This window comes from Poecile atricapillus, chromosome W (genome assembly GCF_030490865.1).
Source record: "Poecile atricapillus isolate bPoeAtr1 chromosome W, bPoeAtr1.hap1, whole genome shotgun sequence".
Lineage (NCBI taxonomy): Eukaryota > Metazoa > Chordata > Aves > Passeriformes > Paridae > Poecile > Poecile atricapillus.
In genome coordinates, this window is record NC_081288.1 from 508,592 (window position 1) to 529,528 (window position 20,937).

The following is a 20,937-nucleotide window of genomic DNA, read 5'->3' on the forward strand; positions in this document are numbered from 1 at the left end:
ATTCACAATTCACCTTGGTGAGCTGCTTCTTTCAACTAGATTGTCTTCTCAATAACAAGAATAAAGGATGTGTGAAGCAAAAATATTAGGGTCATCTTCAAATACTTCATTTATCATACATTCACAGAATGGATTGGGTAGAAAGGGACCTCAGAGACCACCTTGTTCCAGCCCCATGCCATGGGGTTAGATCAGGTTACTCCAAGCCTTGCTCAACATGGCCTTGAACATTCCCAGTGACTCAGTTGTATGAGAGGAGAATAAGTAGGACCATGAGTATATAAAAGATTTGATCTCTCAATTATTCTTCTACTTTGGGAAAATGAGTAGCATATTTTCTCTGGTTACAGAAGCTGCTCCAAACCATTGACCTGTTTGCTAGAGCTCTTTGATGACAGAAGGCTCAAATAGCTGCAGCAGATTTGTCACTATCAGACTGGTTTTTCTTTCAGTTCTTGTGATCCTATGACTAAAGCTGCTTCTTCAGAGACTACCAAATCCAAGCACATCCGGTATGGACAACCTGGCTGGTGTTTATGAACCAATACCATGACAAGAACAGTTCAAGTTACATTCTGTTGATAGTTCTCTACACTAATAACAACTTGAAACTCTTCTTTTGCACATCAGAATATTTCCTCCACACTCCACCACCCAGTTCTGCTAGTGCTCTTCCAAACTTGGCATTACTTTTCATCCGTTTCAAAGTGATAATCTGGGACACAGAATAAAAAGGAAATTTGTGCCCTGAAATTTGGCCTTTAAATTTTAGAAAGACAAGTCAAATACTGCCACCCAGATTGTTTTTTCTGAACCTGCCCTGCATTTATGTGGCTAAGCTTCAGTATTTGTACAGGAGCATGCACTCAGATACACAGCAGTGTCTTTCTGTTCCTACTTCCATATTCATGTTTATGGAAATTTTGTTTTGGAAAATGCTGTCTCTCCTTCCATGTGTTTCTACACCCTTCTGTCTGTTGGCACAGCCGTTTCTCCAGCTTGATTTATACACTATGCCGACGGTTGTTTATCATGGCCACAATGTGTGACAGGTCCAAACTCTTCATCATAACCTCCATGAACTCCTCATCTTTCCTTGCTCCCTCCACAAATTCATCCAGAGAAAGTTCACCTGTGTCAGACACAAATAAAAGGCATCACAATCCACATCTGACAGGAAAAGGAGTACAAAAATCTAGCTTTAGAGACCACTTACTATATAGGCACTTTTCTAAGGCACTCTTCTAAAGACCTCAGAGAGTCTTCTTACGCTTTTATGAAACATCCCCAGTATCTAGACAACACCTGCTTCCTTTTTTTTCCCCCATACAAGGGAAGAGGTAAATAAGAAAGAACAATAGAAGTGGGTAGCTAAGGAGTGGGGTCATAGCATCCTTTTTTTCTCAACCTGTCGTAGTATTAACGTGCCCTATGCTTGCTGATTTTCAAGGATAAAGAAACTGACAGAAGGAGGCTGTGACAAGCAGAAACAATTTTTTCTGTCCTAGGCCAAAGAGCCCTTGTTGAGGGAAGCAGATCAGCAGAGTTATTCTGGAATAACAAAAGAGCCTGTCAGAAAGTAATAAGCACCTGAAGCAGCAAGGAAAGAGATACTTCTCGGAGACACACAGGTACCACAGTGACACTTGACTAACTTTTAATTGAGCACTTCATATTCTTGCTGTATTGCCTGCAGCAGATCCAGTGGAGAAACTCTTAACTTCAACATTAAATTCCAGTTCTTCCTTTCCATGCTAAAGTACTTAGGAGCAGCTGGGGCCATTTCTTAATATTTCCCACTTCTAACTGGCATGAGCTATACAGTAACATACAGAAAGGAAAACAAAACACCATTCCAAAACCCCACTACCAAACTCTTGTGAACAGAACAAAGCTAAGACTCAGTAGAGGGAAAAAAATCCTGATTATGTATCATGCCAGGAGAAAAATCCTTTTTGGTCCATGGAGAACGCATTACTGTCTGAGAATGCAAATAGAAAGAAAATATGAAGTGAAGAGGCCTAAAGTTCTACCAAGAAGGGAAAAATTGGATGTTACTCTGTAGAAAAGAGGCTGCCTGAGCTGGATGACAAAGGCAGGAACCTTACCATCGCCGTTCACATCAATCCTATCGAAGACTCGATTGGTGAACTCTTCTGCACTAGTTTCATGGTCAGCACCATTAATAGCACGAATAGCCTAAAATAAAAGAGCAAGAGTAAGAAACTGCCTGACAACTCCCAGACTGATTCTACATGTCAGCATAGATTCATAGTAAGACACTCGTGCCTGGTACCTTCCCCATACAAATGAACCAGCATCATAGGAAAACAAAGCATAAATCATCAGGCCTTGGGGATGGCACTGAAGAGTGTAAAGGGAGCATAGCTCTGGATCACAGAATGAGCAGAAAAATCCAGAGGATTTGCCTAATTTTTCTTAGGTACAGTTTAGGTGCTGCAGAAATGGCAGAATCAGAATCCACCTAATTGATCCACTTTGGCTCACTCTGTGACCTTATGGTACACCAGGCCTCAGAAACACTGTCAAACACCCTCTGCACTTGACATTATGAAATTCCTTTGTTATATGTTGTGGTAATTTATTTCTATTCTTACTTTCACAATTTCTATTTATATATGGCTTCCTGTGTGTCTGGCTTCTCCCTAAAGCTCACTGGAAATTAATTTTCGTCTTTAAGCCTTATCCGCTTCTCTTTGCTACAATCCTTATTCATAACTACATAGCTCAGGCTTCTCTTTTCTTTCAATGCTAATATTTCCTTTGTTTAAAGATGTCCATGAAATATGTGATTTCAGAGCCTTTATACTGATTCTAAGTATAGTTATATACTGATATATACTGATATATATTGAGATATACTGATATATACATATATATATCAGTATACTGATTCTAAGTACTATTCATTTTCTAGTTTTTACCCTTTGATATTTGGTAATTTTCTTCATTCTTTTTCAAATGCCATTTTACTGAAACTAATGCCATGTCAGCAATTTCCCAAGGTTACCAAAAAAGACAGTGAACTACACCCACAAAATACAAAGGGCAATACATTTCTTGACACCAGTTGTTGCCCACAGGACTTGTTTCTCAAGAGCTCTGTCTTAACTGTTGTTATCTGTTGCTTCACTGTAATGTCTGAATATTTCTATTTCAAGTTACTATTAGGAGGCTGTATGTTACTACAGGTATTGATTTTGGTCAGGTCTCTTTGATACCCAGCTCTAAAATTCTTATCCATATGAGAATGCATTAATAACATCTTATTAGTGCTTTATCAAATCAATTTTATGACATTTCGTATTCAAATATGTAATTTATTTAGGGTCATTGAATCTTTCCTGCATCTTGGAGGAAATATTTTGCAGCTCCTGCAAAATAATCTCAATTTGCAGCGTAATTAATTTGGAGAAATTTATAGTGATCTTCATGCTCATAATTCCGACCCCACCCACAATAGTAATTTGCATACAATCCTTTCCATTCTCAGTCATTCTTCTTCAGGCTATTTGCCAGAGTCAGAAATGTTTTATGATGTTGATATTTAGGAGCTGATTCTAAAAAATAAACTGTGAGTAGCTCTCCAACTTCTCATGAGGAAAAGGACATATTAAAGACACATTGCAGAGATAGCAACTGACAGTCACAGGGTCTGAAACCTTGGAAAGTGCAATTTATGTCACAGTTAGCGAAAACAATTTTATGGTTATCTACGCTGTAACATAAGCTGTGGTGATATTCTGTCAAGTCTGCTTATTGCATTATATGGTGATGGGGAATTCTGCTCAGCGAAGGAAGGATGTTAAAGGTCTCATCCATGATCATCCATGTGGGAAACAGCAAAGGTCTTCCTTGTGTGATTTGTCTTTAAGGAAAGAGGCAAGAACACAGACCCCTGGAGATTCACCTTAATGATGTTGAGCAGTTCATGTCGATCAATGCAGCCATTGCCATCTACATCATAGAGCTTGAAATACCACCGCAATTTCTGCTCCATCTTCCCTCGGAGAACGAGGCTGAGGGCAGCCACATATTCCATGAAATCAATATATCCATCCTGTCAGAAAAAAAACCAAAATTGTGACAGGAATAAACTAAGGGATTGCATGCTCTTAAGTTGTTTTATCTTACTGGTCTTTAGATTCACAGCTGAATGAGAAAGGCCAACAGATGGCACAGAGACTTGGACTTAGGCAAAATCTTTAGTGCAGAGACATTTTATTTCTCTATCCACTAAATACCCAAGTTCCTAAAGTTATGATCTATTACATAGCGGCTCCTTTATGCACACCATCTGTAGTGAGGTAACCTGGCACTCCTCGTTGTCAGCATGAACAAAACCCCCTCTGTGCACCAAAGCTCACTGCCTTTGGCCTACTGGGAGAGAATATTGAGCCCAGCCCATGGGCTGCAGGTTTCCTGTACTGGTCTGCTCTGCCTTTGTGGGAAACTGCTGTTCCAGTAAGCCATAGATCTCTTCTCCATTCTGTGGAAAATAAAGTGACTGGGGATGTTTTGTGAAATACACAGAGCATGATTTGACCACTGGAAAAATGTTCAGTATTTAAGTTTTTAATATTTAATTTCTTGACTCTACAAACAAAGTAAAAAAATCTCTTGTTTCTTTTGCAAGAAAAATGCCAGTTAGTAAAGGTTTTTTAGCCCTAAATTTAAAGCTGACTAAAATTTTGAAGCGGTTAAAAACAAACTGCAAATAAAACACATATCTAGGTCAAAGTTTCTGGATAACCACAACAAATACCAGAGAAAAAAAACGAAACTTTCATTTCTTGAAGTATTTAATCAAAGTCAGATGCCTTTCTGAAATGGATGTAAATAAACATATGTAAAAGGTGAATGTAGGTGAACTAGCAGAGCAGTGCTGTTTTACAGTAAGGATCACCACATTTAAAATGTTCACTCAGGGTGGGAAGAAGGGCATGACAGGCTGAGAGAGCTACGGCTGCTCAGCCTGGAGAACAGCTGGTTCCAGGGAGACTGGTGCCCTTTCCAGTACTTAAAGGGGGCTTAGAAGAAGGCTGGAGGGGTACTTTGGACAAGGGCATGGAATGATAGGACAAGAAAAATGGCCCTAAGCTGAAGGCAGGCAGATTTAGATTAGGTGTTGGGAAGGAATTTCTGACTGTGAGGGTGGGCAGGCCCTGGCACAGGTTGCCCTGAGAAGCTGTGTCTGCCCCTGGATCCCTGGCAGTGTCCAAGGCCAGGCTGGATGGAGCTTGGAGCAGCCTGGGACAGTGGAAGGTGGCCCTGCCCATGACGGGGACGGCACTGGGTGGTCATTAAAAGTCCCTTCCACCCAGACCATTCCATGTCTCTATGACTGTGCTGCCCCTCCCTGCCATGCCCAGCACACAGAACCAGCCCCTCTGTGACAGCGGCTCTGGGCCGGGGGCACTGTGAGCACCACAAAGGCTGTGGGTGCTGTGGCGGTGGCTGCACTGGAGGTGACACCTCGGTTCTGGCTGCTGCCACCTGCACTGGCACCAATGGCTTTTCTGTGGCTTCTCATCCTGCTGGCCCTGGCCTGGCCCGTGGGAGGCACCTGGGACACCTGCAGGTCGGTGGCCCCACTTAGGGGGCTCCCTTTAGGGGCCCCACATGTTCCCCACACCCACACCACAGTGTTCCAGCCTCACTCCCTGGCCAGTGCCCAGGTACTGGCACAACCTGTGTGCAGGGCTGCCACAGAACAGAAGGACAGATGTGCCCCTCAGGCATCCCAGATCTTTCTGCCACTCAGAACTGGGCTGGAAGGGATGACAGGGGACTTTCAGCCTGAGTAGAGCAGCCACTGAGCAGAACAGTGATGGCTTTGTGTTACAGAAGGACCTGTGGGCTCCGGCCCATGGCTTCTGACCACAGCTCTGCAGTTCTCGACTATGGCTCCGTGGCTTCTGCTGCTGGCACGTCCCATGTCATGGGTGGCACCAGTGTCCAGCCAGGGGCCTGGCCTGGCATTGTCAGCATCCAGGCCACCTGGGAGAACGGCACGTGGCACATGTGCACCGGTGTCCTCCTCAGCTCCCAGTGGGTCCTCACGGTCGCACACTGCTTCGCCAGGGGCGGGTAAGAAACAGCAGGGACAGAGATGTCCCCAGAGCACAGCCAGGTGCCCAGGTGACAGCACCACGTGCCACTTTCATCCCGGCTCTTTCCTCTCTGCTTCCCTGCCCGCCTTGGGAAGCAGAAGGCAGGGAAATGCTGGGCCACTGCAGCCCGTGGCTCTGCTCCCTGTCACCCCTGTCCCCTCTCTAGGGACATCTCCACGTGGGAGGTGGTGTTGGGGGCCATAGATCTGACTCAGCTGGGCCCTGAGGCTGAGGTGAGACACATCCAGAGGCTCCTGGTACACCGGCACTACGTGCCTGCCACGGCGAGGAATGACATCGCCCTGCTGGAGCTGGAGCAGCCCGTGGAGTGCAGCGACTACATCCAGCTGGGCTGCGTGCCCGACGCCTCGCTCAGGGTCTCGGAGCTGAAATCCTGCTACATCGCCGGCTGGAACTTTGCCAGAGGTGAGTTCCCATGCAGGATGTGCGCCCTGAGGGAGAGCTGGGCATGCCAGGGACACAGGCTGGGCACCCTGGGGACGTGGAGTGGCCACAGACAGAGTCCAGCTGCGGGATGGCAGCAGGGCCGGGGCTCGGAGCAGCCCGGGCTGGGGGAGGGGGTCCATGCCTGGGGGGGCGGGGGGGTGCGGCGTGGTCATGGAACTGGATGGACTTTAAGGTCCTTTCCCACCCAAACAATTCCATGACTGTGAAGCTTCTGGAGAGATGGGTCTGGCCCCTTCCCCAGAGCCAACAGCTGGACACAGCTGGACGAGTCACTTGGAGGCAAAGGCAGTCCCAGGGAAGGGGTTGAGCCAGACCAGGGGAAGCAGTTCACCCCAGGCAGGGGAGGGGATGGGCACCGACCTGCTGGGGGCTCATTCCCTTCTGTGCCCACAGCTCAGGGAACAGGCATGGTGCTGCAGGAGTCCAAGGTCCACCTGATGGACACGGAGCTCTGCAACAGCAGCCGGTGGTATGCGGGGACCATCCACCCCCGCAACCTGTGTGCTGGGTACCCGCAGGGCAGCATCGACACCTGCCAGGTAGGAGTGTGTGATGAGTCCCTCAGCCCCCAGCAGAACAAGAACCCCTCATCCCCCAAACACAGCCCAGCACAAGCTGGGCCTGGCCTGGCACTCTGCCACCCTTGGGTCTCTACCACTGCCTGGGCTGCCCTTCCTTTCCCCATCTGTGCATCCCTGCCCTTTATCCTGGGGCTGCCCTTCTCTTCTTCACCTGTTGGTCCCCTTGTCCCCAAAGCCCAGTCCTGTGCACAAAGCCCCTTCAGTGCCCCCAGAAAACCCAAAGTACGGATGTGACCCTGGAACATCTGTCCCCCGCACATCTGGGACCCATGTGCAGAGATGAGAGAGCCCCCGAGCTGCTCCCAGCCCAGGGCCTGGAGGCTCTGGACCCTGAGCTGAACCTTCCCAGGCTGGGAATGCAGACCTGGCAGGGGCTGGGAGAGAGGAGCCAGCCCTGGGGATGGGAGAGAGGAGAAAACCTTGGGATGGGAGAGAGGAGAAAACCTTGGGATGGGAGAGAGGAGAAAACCTTGGGATGGGAGAGAGGAGAAAACCCTGGGGATGGGAGAGAGGAGCAAACCCTGGGGATGGGAGGGAGGAGGCAGCCCTGGGGATGGCAGCAGCCCACCACAGCCTCTGATCTTCTCTCCTGGCACAGGGGGACAGTGGGGGTCCCCTCGTCTGCAAGGACAACAGAGCCGACTACTTCTGGCTTGTGGGAATGAACAGCTGGGGAAAAGGCTGTGACAGAGCCAGGCACCCCGGGGTCTACACCTCCACTCAGCACTTCTACAACTGGATCCTGCTCCAGACGGGCCTGAGCCCAGCAGAAAGAGCCGGTCCAGCACCGGAGCCAGTTGTCACCTTGGCCCCTGAGCAGAGTCTGGAACCAGAGGAACCAGAAGAACCAGAGGAACCAGAGGAACCAGAGGAACACATCCGCTTGACCCCCGAGTACAGCCAGCGACCAGTGGTGACATCCTCGGGCACGTCACTGCCCGTGCTGTTCCCACACCAGATCCTGGTGCAATTCTGGAATCTGCTGCAGGAGTTCCTGCAGTTTCTGAAGGACAAAGAAGCTTGAGCAGCAACAGGATGAGCAGGACCCAGGGCTACAGTGGACCACAGCATTTCCTGCCAGGCCAAAGGTAGCCTTGGGCCAGAGGCTTCTCTGTCCTGCCCGTGCTGCTCTGCTGTGGCCACACCGATGCTGATGTGACTGAAGGGTTGAAGTAAAGTTTCTGCATTCATCATTAACCGTGTTTTCAGCCCTGCTCAGTGCACCCACAAGCTCAGAGAGTCCCTGCTCTGTCTGTCAGTCTGCTGTGCTGTTCACATTCATTCTTCAGCCCAAAGAGGGCTCCATGGAAATCTCAGTGCCCCTTCCAGTGCCTGAAGCAGGTTATAATAATGGGGGGAGTGGTTTTTTGCATGGGCAGGTTGCAACAGGACAAGGAGGAATGGTTTCAATCTAGAGGAGGGGAGATTTGGATGAGGTGTTGAGAAGGAGTTTTTACTCGGGGTGATGAGGCCCTGGGCCCTGAAATGTCCAAGGCCAGGTTGGATGGAGCTTGGAGCAACCTGACATAGTGGAAGGTGTCCCTGCCCATGGGAGGTGGTGGAATGAGATGGCCCTTAAGGTCCCTTCCAACCCAAACCATTCTATAATTCTACAATTGCAATTTATAAAATAAGAATATTGAAAATTTATCCTATTTGTCATCATCAAAGTTCTCAAAATCTGAAGGTCCAGAAGGCAGACAGTCCCATCCATCATGTCTGTATTACGACAGGGTGGATTTTCCTCTGTTCCTTGTTCCTTGCCCTTGTTCATAAAAAGCGATTAAGTGAATAACTGTTAACAGACTAAGATTAACTGATGTAGATCCATTGCCACTAGTTGCCACACTCTTACTTCGTTCCTCTTGAGATCACTGTCACTTTTTTTAGATGATAGCTTTTAATCTTTTCTGACCAAGTTTGAATTTGTGAATCTTCTTGTAACATTGTTTACTGGATAACATAGGGCTCACAGGAAAAATCTGGAATGCACAACATCCTTGAATAAATTTTAAAGTCCTTAAACATCCCAAGAAGGGAGAAAGGTGAAGTGAAAGAAAGACTTGTGCAAAAGCTGTTAAGGTTTTGCTTTCACTTATGAAACTGCTTCTCATGACTCTTACTCTCCTAGTCACAGAGGACTTTGGGATGAGAGAAGATGTTCTTTGAGGTCTGCAGTCATTTCCAGTCATCTACCACAAGACCTCAGCTACCCTAAGGGGTCCTGCCTGCTGCTCTCTTTAAGAATTTTGTTATATTCCTAAGCATTCCTTAGCTCCTTATACTGTCTCACATGTCCAAAATAACATTCTTTGTTGGTCTCTAAGCTTTCATTCTTCAAGACTAACTCTGTGATTTCCTGCCTGGTTCTCATGGCTCTGTGACTGGATCCTCCTTGACTCCATTCCAGAGCCTTGGAGCAGAGAGTATATCTGAATTTTCCCAGGATGCTATAAACCCAGTTTTCTTTGTCATTAAGAATACAGGCTTTCAATCATAGGCTGAAATACATATGGATAAAAAGCAGGCAAGAGTGAGGGTCATTGCATGCTTAAAGGAATTATGGGGGCTCCTGTTTTCTACCAGCAGTCACTCGTCACAATGAGGAACAATAGCCACCCCCTCACTCGAGCTTCATGCTGCACCTTCCAGCACTGAGGAGAGCCACAGACATTGTCTGCCCATGTAGTGTTAATTTCAGCTGCCAAATACCTGGAAATTACTCCTCTGTGAATACTATAATGATTTCTATTGTGTCTGATTCCTGTGGTCTCCACAATTTCATACAGCTATGTTTTTGAATAATAAGAACATGTAAGAAGAATAGTGAAATTAGCATTTTGCTAGTTAAACAAGGCCATGTCAAATAATAGGCAATAAGGAATTTTCAAAATTCAAAGATGAACTTGCATGAGGTAGTTAGATAATCAGGAGTACTGTTTATGTCATCTACGTTATTACCTGTACACATTAATTTGCTCCTTACATTTAGATACTTTACATCATCATCCCTTGGCATCTTTCCACACCAATGTTTGCAAGAGAAAAATGTTTCCAAGAGAATATTTATGTTCTTTATGTTTGCAAGAGAAAGACAAAGACCCTGAAAGTGCAGGAGTTGGATCACTTCTAAGCAGCACGAGACAGTTAATTCCTTGCCGGAGAACTCACCTTGTTCATATCAAACGTGCGGAACATCTGCTCAATGTACTTATTGGCCTCTGGATCCAGCCCTCGAAGCCCAAAGAACTGCTTAAATTCATGCTCTGTCAGCTGTCCAGAAGGACACTCTGTCATGAATTTCTTGTACCAGTGGTGGATCTCGACAGCCTGTAGATCATCCACAGTGGAGCTGCTGTTGTTTCCCATATGTACCTGTGGTCAGAAGGATGATGATACAGGAATGATCCTCTTTCTCCTGTGGCTCTCAGAGCACTGCCTGTTCGCTCCTGTCCATGCTCGACACTAATGTCAGTTACGTGAGGGATCTGACTTTCCACAAACCAATTATAAATGTTAATCTTCTTGGAGGCTGATCCACAAACCAGAAACCTTCAATGATATAAACAGTCTTCTTAGAATGGAAAGGAGATGCAAGATAATCTAGCAAATCACTTCTATTTTAGAAGCTAAAGCAGAAAGGGTGAGAAGGTTAATCAGACACTGGCACTGGGAGCTATACTGGTTTGGTAGACTACTCTATTTTTAACCTTGATATAATTATACATGAAGATAAGAGGAAATGCCCACAAGATGTGGGCTGTGAGGTTAAGTAAAGATCTGATCCTCTAAGTGGATTTGAGAGTCTGTTTTCTCAAATAGACATGTTGAGTAACAGAGTGTGTAGGGCCAGTAACTGTTACAGAAGTGGCCCAGTACAAGAGTGAGGTTATGTGGGAAAAAGCTCACCTCCATGCACACAAAGGAACACAGAGGAACAAGGCTGAGGGGGGGGGACGGACACAAATGTTCCCCTAGTTTGGCAAATCCAAGAACCACCATTGAAGTGCAGTCAACCCATGAAATGCTCAACTGTACAGAGGGGAAGGGGCAAAGAGAGACAAGCACAGGCTGGGGAACACAAATCACCCAGTAAGAGAAATAAAGGCCCGCTCCCAGCTCTTTCTAAATACGTCTCAGGGGAGCTATCAGTCGCATGGGCCTAGAGGTGGCACCCATGATGAGTCAGTGGGAGAGGTTGTGGAGCACCCTACAAACTGAGTACTGACTAGGGGCACAGAAAACGCTGGGAGGTCCAGGGCAAGAGCATCTGGGGACAAGACTCACAACAGGATGTTTAGGGGAGGAACAGAAGGTGTGGAAAAGGATGGGTCTAGGTAGTTTGGGAATGAACAAACATATGGAGGCAAGGGAAATAGAAGGGGCTGGTTGCATGTAGAATGGTGCTAATCAGTATGAATGTCTATCTGTGTCTTCTGCCTGGTAATCACAGTCTTTCTGGTTTTCTAACACTTCTACCTCTCTTTTTTTTGTCCAGCTCCACAGTGCTGTGCTCTGGGCATATGTATGCATGCAGATTTATGTGCCCACAATGGGATCGAGTGAGACCATGTCAGTCTATGATCACTAGTAAATATCAAGCTAGACTAGCCAGCAAATAGGCCAAGTAGTTTGTGAAACAGGTGTGTGTATGTCTGTATTAGTGAGACCACTGGAGTAGTTGACTATTAGACTGAAGGTGGAGGGTTGAGGGTCTGTGTTTCTCTGTGCAGGAGACAGCTGCATCCTGGGCACCTCATCACATGTACTGGAGTGTACACAGTGTACACGTCTGTTTGTAGGTTGTTGTGTACAATGGAATCTCTACCAGTGGTGGGGTTGTGCACCTCAGAGGGTCTGGCATGTCCAAGGCATCGAGAGGCAGCTGCTGGGTAGGCTGAATGCCTAAGCGCACACACTGTGTGCTTCCCACTGATGGACCTTCACAGAACCACAGAATGGTTTTGGCTGCAAGAGTCCTTAAAGATCATCTACTTACACCTCTCTCTGTGGGCAGAAACACCTTCCCCTAAAGCAGGTAACTAGAGTCTAGGCTCCTTTGCCGGCTATGCTCCCTTTGATGGAGCCCAGGCTACAATCAGCTGTGAGTGCACATTGCTGGCCCATACTCAGTTTTTCATTCCCCAAGACCCCCAAGTCCTTCTCCACAGGACTGCTCTGGATTCACTTGTCACCCAGCCTGTACCCATGCTGGGGATTGCACTTGGCCTTGTTGAACTTTATGAGGTTGGCATGGGCCATTCTCTCTAGCCTGTCCAGATCCTTCTGGATGCCCTATCCCTTCCATATAGAGTATCAGTCACACCACTTTACATCCACATTTAAAGCCAAAACTTATTTTTAGTATAATAGAAATTTTAACAGTCTGACTTGAGAGTCATAATAACAACAGAATACATCTACATCTACACCCTACATCTAACAACAGAGAAGCAAAAAAACCCAATGTATTCAAGTACTTATATACAAGAAAAAAGCTGCACTAGTAGCAATAATACAATTAAAGCTGCAACACATGCACTTTGTTTCTGTGCTTTCTCTGGTGTTACACTGACCTGCCTGCTGCTCTTCTGGATATTAAGATCTGTGGTTCACTCAGATGTTTGCAGAGGAGGAGGGGAGAGTCATGGGAAGTTGTCAGCATCTGAGTCCTTCACTGGGAGGAATGTGATATTCTTGTGCATAGTTTCCTCATCCTCTTTTTTAGTATTTTTTCCTTTCTTCTCTTTCCTTTCACTTAGTCACATAGGTATGTGTTAAGAGTTGTAAATATCTCATTCTACCAAGAATAACTGTTTGCTATTACTACCAATACAAGCCCATGGCTGTACCACGCAAAGATAGGTAAGTAAAATAAATTAACCACAGATACCTGGAGAAATTGCTCTCACATCTAAAGTGAACAAAGGGAAGAGAACAAAGTGAACAAAGCTGCAGACAGGGTATGAAAAATGCAGAGCACACTTGGCAAGCCTTGGTTCTGAGGCCCTGTGAACAGGGACAGAGCCTGTGGCCACACTGGGGCAGCGCTCCTGGTGCCACCAGAAATAGGAATACAGCGCATCTGAGTGCACAGTGAGGGTGGCCAGGAGGCAAGGAAACTGTGCTGCTCAGGCTTCCTGAAATCCTCCCCTACATCTGGCTGGGGCAATCTCTGGAATCAGACCGAGAAGTGAATGGATGAAAGGTTCTGAAAAGGAAAACGAAAAACTGGATAGGGGCTGACAGTGTGCACATCCCCAGCAGCATGGGCAGCAGCTGAGGGGGAGAACTCTGTCCCTCTGCCCCACTCGGGTGACACCCCACTTGCAGAGCTTTCTCCAGTCCTGGGGCCCTCAGAACAAGACAGATTTGGAGCTGCTGAGGCAGTCCAGAGGAGGCCACAGAGCTGCTCCAAGGGCTGGAGAGCTGAGGGTGTTCAGCATGGAGGAGAAGGCGGCTCTGGAGAGACCTTACTGCAGCCTATCCGGATCCGGCAGCTCTCAAGGCCGGCTGGAACGGGGCTCCGAGCAACCCGTACCTATGGCAGGGGGGCGGGACTGGATCATCCTTAAAGGGCCGCTCGGACCAAACCACTGGCCGCCACTTCGGGCGCTGCCCGGCCGTGAGAAAGCGGGCCCCCCGGCCCCGCCGCCCGCCGCCCCCCGGCCCCGCCGCCCCCCGGCCCCGCCGCCCCCCGGCCCCGCCGCCCCCCGGCCCCGCCGCCCCCCGGCCCCGCCGCCCCCCGGCCCCGCCGCCCCCCGGCCCCGCCTCCCGCCGCCCACTCTCCAGTCCGAGCCTCCGCTTCACCAGCAGCGCCGCCCTGGCCCGAAACGCCGCAGCTGATTGGTCGCTGCGTTGTTATTGGGCGGGAGCCCAACACGTCCTCGGGATTGGTCACTTTGTGCCATGTTGCAGGACAACCATGGCGCCGAGGCAGCTGCTCCGTCGCGATTGCCTGGTCCTCACGTCTATCTTTCAGCCACCGCAGCTGATTGGTTCTTCTTCGCCGGGGGGCGGGCCTCGGCCGGAGGCGGAAGTGGCGGCGGCGCGTTCCGGTGCTGAGGTGGCGCGGTGGGAGCGGTTCGGCGGGGGTTCCTCGGCGGGTCAGAGTCGCCCCTCGGTATTGACTCCCCGCGCCGTGCTGCAGGTCAGTGCCTCCCCTGTCGTCGGTACTGTCAGCCCGCCCTGTGCGGACCGCGGACTCTGCCGCCCGGCTCTCGGTGGCGATCGCCGGCCGGGCTCCTTCCGTGGCCATGCGGGGCCGGATCGGGTTCGCAGCTCCCTGGGGCCCGGGCCGTAAGTGGCAGTGGGCCGGGGTGGGCCCACTTCTCGCTCCAGGCTCTACGGCCCGACCCAGGTGCCCCCCGGGTACCGGGAGCGCAGCCGGGCCGGGGGAGTTCCGCGCTCTGCGGGGCTGCCGGGGCCGTGCGGTCCGGGAAACCTGCGGGGCTGCCGGGGCCGTGCGGTCCGGGAAACCTGCGGGGCTGCCGGGGCCGTGCGGTCCGGGAAACCTGCGGGGCTGCCGGGGCCCGGCGGCGCTGCCCGCCATCCCCGGGGCAGCAGGAGCCGCCGCTCCCGGAACCCAGCACGGCGCTCCCGCGCTCCCCGTCCCTCCTGGTTTCTCTTGGAACCCCTCTGCACAGCCTTAGAAGTTTGGCCCAGGGCTTGTGTACAGCAGCAGTGCTTTTAATGCGTGTTTGATTTTTAACGAAGGGAAATGCAAGGAATTAACTTAATTTATGTATACTAAACTTATAGTAGAATAAATTAGGGGAAAAACATTGTCAAGTCTTTCTTTGCTATGGCTGATACCTAGGGATAGAAATGCCCTGCTTGCTGCGGACTGTGCAGACTAGCAATGGACTTAGACTGTTTGGGTCAGGGATGTGTATTTCAGAGGAAAGTGGCCTCCTCTTTCAGATCACTGCTGGTAATTCCAGTGTTCAAAGTAAAGTCTCCCCGGCAAAAGTTGATTAGTTACAGGAATGCTGAGCAAAGGTACGGGATGTAGAGGATCCTGGCTTACATCCTAAGCACCGCAAGGGTCCTTGCGTTCTGCTCTTCGTTACAGAGGTGGGAATCCATATGCCAGTGTGAGCCTGGGAGAGCACCAGTCTTGTCTCTGAGGGCACTGTTTGCTTTATTGGGGTGAGGCAGTGGAACACAGCTGTCCTTTTGTGTTTGTGGGGAAACTGGTTGGCGTTGTATAACACCAGGATATTATTCCTGTCTCAAGTCCTTAAGGCTAATGCACAGGACAGCCACCGCCCTCTGTGCAGGCTGTTAGCTTTGGGGCAGAATTTATAGCCATGTTATGCTTGTTCCTGGATTTGTTCTCAGGGAGGGTTCAAAGAAAGCAGAGCCAGGCTCTTTACAGTGGTGTCTGGTGAAACGATGAGAGGTTGTGAGCAGGAACTGTGAGACACAGCCGATTACCTTGATCATCAGGCAATACCTCCTCACTCTGTGGCTTACTGAGCACTGGCACAGGTTGTCCAGAGAGGTTGTGAAGCCTCTGTCCTTGGAGATATTCAGATATGCCTGCACAACTTCTGTTTGAGCAGGGAGCTTAGACCAGATGGCCTCCTAACTTTAGCCAGTCTGTGGTTCTTTGGTAAGATTCTCCTTGAGCCTTTTATTTGTTGTTCTTCGCCAAATTTTGTCCAACTGTTTTCCACCTCTTGTTCTGGAGAGCCCAGAACTGGACTCATTATTCCAGATGTGGCCTCACCAGTGCCCAATGGAGAGGAAGGATCACCTTCCTCCTGACAACACTGCTAATGCAGCCCAGGATTGCTGCTGCTGGCCTTTGCCATAAGGGTGCATTGATGACTTAGGTCAGTTGTCCACTGCAATCCCCAGCCTCTCTCTGCAGTGCTGTGTTCCAGGGATGTGTTCTGAAGGATGCTATCCAGGGCAGAGGCCCACCTGGGCCCGTGTTTTCCCTGCTTCCTCTACAAAGACAGCAAACCTGTTGCTGTTTATGGGATTGCAGAATCGTTTTTTGTTCCCCATTCACATCCCTTGCCATATTTGGCTGACCTGAGAATATATATTAAAAATTAATTCAAAAACATGAATCTCTAAGACTTGAGTTCAGGTTACTAAAGTCCACATCCGTGCAAATAGCTGCAGACAGTTTCTCTATTTGCATTTTTAAGGAGGCTGACTGTGAGCCAAACCCAACAAGGCTTATTAGCTTGAGTGCAGTGTCAGATTAATGTGGCCAATCTGGACAAAGGCCAAGGAAGATTTTCTCAATCCAGGTATGTATGCTTGAAATTGTAATGCCTGTAGCAATGCAGATATATGCTGAAGCCCATGCAGATGCCTGGATTCTGCTTCTTTTTTGTACTTCTAATACCGCTTTTAATAATTAATCTGTTGGTTCTCTCAGTCCCAGCCACATATTTTGCGTTTGTGACTTTGAGAAGCTGTAGCCTAATGCTCAGTTGGAAGATCAGATCCATCCTCTTCAAGTATTGGGGACAGTTAGAAAGAGGCATTCTTGTGCTTGGATGGCTGTTTTCTAAAATGCACCAATGCAAGACAGCAGGTTTGGTTCCTCATTGGGGCATTATGGGAGTGATGGTTTACAAAACTATAAATACTTTATTATTCTTATAATGGATTCCAGACATTCCAGGTCTCTAAATGAGCATCTCATATTACCACCTTGGTGAGCATTTGATGTTATCTGAAGAAATCTCCCTAGCAGGAACTGTAAAGCTGTATTATTCTGGAATTCCATGCCTCAGTCTCGCCCAGGGCCAGCTGAGAAGTGAGACATAAAGCACTCAGAGTGAAACACTTGTTTCACTGACTTTTGTGTTGTTGCAGAACATGAACAATCCTGGCATTTTGACTGTGCTTCTGGAGGAGTTGCATACCCTTGAGCTCTTTGCAGGAGCCTGTCTGAGGCTTGGCCTCTTGCTGTATGCCTTTTTGGTACACTACCTGCTGCTTGGGTATTTGATTCCATTGGCTGAATCAAATTGGCCATGCAGTGTGAGAAACCAAGGCATGTCTGCAAATCCATGTTCCCAAACAGAGCAGACTTGTCACTTCTCATGCTTATTGCAAATGACTGTCTAGCAGTCCTGGAGTGTATTATGTAGGATGAAGGATGGGCTTATTTCTTTATTGTTGGATAATTTATTTCCTCCTCCTTTTTTTGTTCTTTTTCACTTCTCTCTCCATCAAAAGTCGTATTTCATGCAATCCGTCAGTACTCAAGAGACTAAAAGGAATGGCAAGAAAGACCTGTGTGTGACTGCTCTAGCTTGGAAACCTTACAACTGAATCGTCAGACCCATGAGCTCCTTGGAGCACAAAGCAGGTCAGTATTCACATGTTCTTTTCTGTTATTGATGCTTTAATGTGCATTGTCATGTTTTCTACTTCTGCAAAATCAGGTGACTGCTACAGAAAAGTAATGCATTGCTCCTGTCCGCTGTCAATATTTTCACACATTTAAGTGGCAATCTACAACCAAAGATTTGCTTAATAAGACAAAAGAGGTCAGGTGTGGACCTGATTTCTCTGAGCCTGAGAGAATTACAGCCTGTCAGTGGCTGATCTGTTCCCAAGGGAAAAGTCTCTTGAGAGCTCTCTCGCTCAAGATCTATCTCTGTAAACAATTTCACTTTCTCAAAACAGTTCTGTACAATTGTAGATAGTGTGTTTTTCTCTTTTCCCGCCAATGGGACAAGAGGTGTTGTTCCCTTTACTGATCATGTTAAACCTGTAGCGTAAGACCCTATAAAAGCTGAAAAGTTTGGGGAATAAAGGCCTTTTCCTAGCAACTCGTTCTGGTGTGTGCTGTGAATAAATCCACGCTCCTACATCGTGTCCAACAGTGACAGTCAGGAATGAATGGATCTGTGTAGCCAGCTTCAGGAGCCTGCTTCTAGTGAGGCAGAGACATCATATTAAAAGATTGCATTGGATGGAGATAATTTTAATGATGTAAACTTGATCTTACAACTAACGTGAGTTTGCCTAGTTTCAGCTTGCAATACTGCAGCTTCCTTTTTGCCACTTATAGGCATGGATAGTTGTGTGGCCTTTCTGTTCAGAGATGTCAAATGTCACATGTTCTTTTTATAGAACACTAGAATGATGATTCTGTGATTCTTAAGGGGCTTTGGGAGTTCAGTTGGTCAAATTCTTCGCTCTTAGCATGTCTAAATAAATCAGATCGGTTTACTATGAGCCTAATACAGTACTTTACCATCTTTACCATCATTCTTTGTGCATTTTTTTCTCTGATTGAAATTGCTTATGCTTCAACTTGTGTCCTCTGCCTCTTGTGCATTTGATGTGGACCTTGTAAGAGGTGTGTGACTCCAGCTACATTATGTGTGGTTGTAGGGAGGACAGCAGTTGCATCCCACTCCTCACCTGCTGTTCTCAGGGCTGAGCAAGCCCAGCATTCTTACACTCTCCAATATGCCTTGTAAATGCAAACCCCGGTCATCCTGGGGGCTCTCTGCTGTTCCAGTTCTAGTGAATAGATTCACTATTTTGAAAGTGGGCACTCTACTTCAAATGTAGCCTTGTAGGTGTGAATTGAGAGGGATAACTGCTTTCCTCAACCTGCTACCTGCAGTCCTACCAATACAGCTCAGTGTACACCTGACTTTTGCTGTGAGCGCACTGGTGACTTGTGCCAAGCTTGGCCACCAGCACTTGGAGCTTGTCTTCTGCCACACAGTTGTACAGCCAGTTGCTCCTCAGCCTGTACCACTCATGCTTTTCCCATTCTAGGCATAGGCTTCTACCTTTCCTGAACTTCATGGTGTTTCTATCCATCTGTTTCTCCAGCCTGTTTTTATCCTCCTGGTTGGCATCTCTGTACTTTGGCTTATCAAAGGCTCATTTGAATTTGGTGAATTTAGTGAGGTGGAGAATGGAGAATTTAATTTTCTGCTCTCCCCAAAATTACAAGTTATATGTTGCTAGCTGGTACTGCTCCATGTTTTTAGGTTCTTCATTTCCACTTACTGGATTAGTTTGGCTCCTGAATTTCAAGGAAAGGAAAGAAGGTATGCTGAGCAGCAGCCAGGGAATATAGGTCCTCTCCAGACTAATGCTCTATGTTGAGGTCCTGTCCTGGATGTGACATACAGAGGTCTCATGATCTCTTCAATGTGACACGCTTGTATCTGTTTAGCAATCATCAAGGCTCAGTCCATTATTTCCACTACTTATTAACAGAAATGTGATTTTATGTTACAGGCTATGTTTGGCCTGTAGAGAAATTACTTCATTTACCAATCACCCTTCTTTTCAGTAAACTGAACAGATCATGGTTCTGTTATGTCATTGTTAGTGACGTTACAAGAATGAACTATGAGGATGACTTAGCATCTGCTATAAAAATGTATTTTTCAATCATACATGTAGAGCAGTGAAGGAATCTTCGTGTGTCTTTACACCAGTATGTCCTCTGCCTTAATGTTCAGAGGGTCTGGCTGCTCTTGTTAACGTGACCATTTCTTTTTTCCTGAGGTTTTCCTTTGGCTTTTCTCTCTTGGCAAAGGAGACAAATTCCCTACAAGCCTGGTCACCAGCTCCTGTAACATTAGAGATCAGCATAAGGGAGCTTACTCTTCATAGCAGTTTTGACTCTGGAACTTTATTCTGACTCTTGGTTTTGTTTTAGGCTCAAGATGCTGAGCCGTTTGTCAGATTTAGCAACTACTGTTTTACAAGAGCGGTCTGGGGAGGATGGAGATGCAGTTACTGAACCATCTATTGCTGTAAGTACAGTGTTATCTAAAGACTTTCAGATCTTATTGACAATTAGTTTGGGGAGCATGTTTTATTAGACTGCAGTGACATCTGTCTCCTGCTTCATCCTTGCTGAGCACTAGACTGAGTTGTCATTCTACTCTGCTTTTCTTCAACTCCTCACCTGTTAACTCAGCATTTCTTTTGCATAGACCATAATCTCCTCAGTTTTCACATCTGAAGGTGATCCTAGGAAAAAAAACTAGAATTAGGGTGAAGAAAGACTTTTAAGAGTACTAGTGATTGTGTGTAGCAGAAGGGGAAGCTCTGCACGGTTAGGTGACAGTGGGAGGCTTCACCTCTCTGCTGCCCTTCAGTATTGAGACAGTGGATAGTGTGTGACAGTGCCTCTCATTTCAGATTTGTTCATGTGGTGTTCAGCGAGTTACTCTTTGTGTGTTGGCTTACAAGTTCTCTGAGCTTTCCTCATGGTTCATCTAACTGTATATTTCTGCAGGCTCCATGAAGTGCCTGCAGGCAGCAGAGTGCAACATTGAGGACTGGAGCTGAAGATGTCATGTGGATGCTCTGCTGCAGTCTGTTTATATTTTTTTTCCTTCAGAACACTCATTTTGTTGTTTCAGGTAGAAGCTGTGCAGTCAGAAGCAGAAAGCATGGAGGAGGCACCTGAAGAGCTGTTGGAGCGCCTAGCTCAAACAGAAAAGCTAGTTGTTCAGCTGAAGGATTTGATTCGAGAAAAGGATGCCCTGCTCCAGGAAAAAGAAACTGTACTCAAGGTACCATTTCTTTCCCTGGGGATCAAGAATAAAATGCTGCTTCAGTTTGCAGTGCAAACCAGTCTCTGGGTTTTTTTGAACGTGAGATACCTGCATGATGAATGGCATCAGTTCCAGAGAATTATTGGAATTTGAAGAATGGACCCTAGCCCAAGAGATGTAGGCTGTCTTCTGTTAGTTTGATTGGGTTAATTTAGTCTAGAGTAGATAATCCAAGTT

The 20,937-nt window shown here is 47.4% G+C and overlaps 3 protein-coding genes across 4 annotated transcripts in view; 2 read left to right on the plus strand and 1 right to left on the minus strand.

Moving 5' to 3' along the window:
• Nucleotides 1-998: 998 nt before the first annotated feature.
• Nucleotides 999-12,882, minus strand: LOC131592451 (guanylyl cyclase-activating protein 1-like). The gene is made up of 5 exons (XM_058863975.1): nucleotides 12,760-12,882; nucleotides 10,355-10,558; nucleotides 3,932-4,081; nucleotides 2,109-2,199; nucleotides 999-1,132 (listed from the first exon to the last, which is right to left on the minus strand). The coding sequence occupies exons 2-5, from the start codon at nucleotides 10,550-10,552 to the stop codon at nucleotides 1,005-1,007; spliced, it is 567 nt and encodes a 188-aa protein (XP_058719958.1). The 5' UTR covers nucleotides 10,553-10,558; nucleotides 12,760-12,882; the 3' UTR covers nucleotides 999-1,004.
• LOC131592449 (acrosin-like) lies at nucleotides 5,882-8,430 on the plus strand. Its single transcript, XM_058863974.1, has 4 exons — nucleotides 5,882-6,111; nucleotides 6,301-6,560; nucleotides 6,996-7,141; nucleotides 7,782-8,430. The coding sequence occupies exons 1-4, from the start codon at nucleotides 5,891-5,893 to the stop codon at nucleotides 8,205-8,207; spliced, it is 1,053 nt and encodes a 350-aa protein (XP_058719957.1). The 5' UTR covers nucleotides 5,882-5,890; the 3' UTR covers nucleotides 8,208-8,430.
• A 1,382-nt stretch (nucleotides 12,883-14,264) lies between the features above and the next one.
• The window catches only part of LOC131591696 (golgin subfamily B member 1-like), a 41,516-nt gene continuing 34,843 nt past the window's right edge, over nucleotides 14,265-20,937 (plus strand). For both annotated transcript variants that reach the window (XM_058862644.1, XM_058862646.1), the window contains exons 1-4: nucleotides 14,265-14,333; nucleotides 17,393-17,525; nucleotides 19,854-19,950; nucleotides 20,566-20,718. In XM_058862644.1, the coding sequence (XP_058718627.1) occupies nucleotides 19,861-19,950; nucleotides 20,566-20,718 (243 nt within the window). In that variant the 5' untranslated portion in view covers nucleotides 14,265-14,333; nucleotides 17,393-17,525; nucleotides 19,854-19,860. The remainder of the gene's footprint in view (nucleotides 14,334-17,392; nucleotides 17,526-19,853; nucleotides 19,951-20,565; nucleotides 20,719-20,937) is intronic.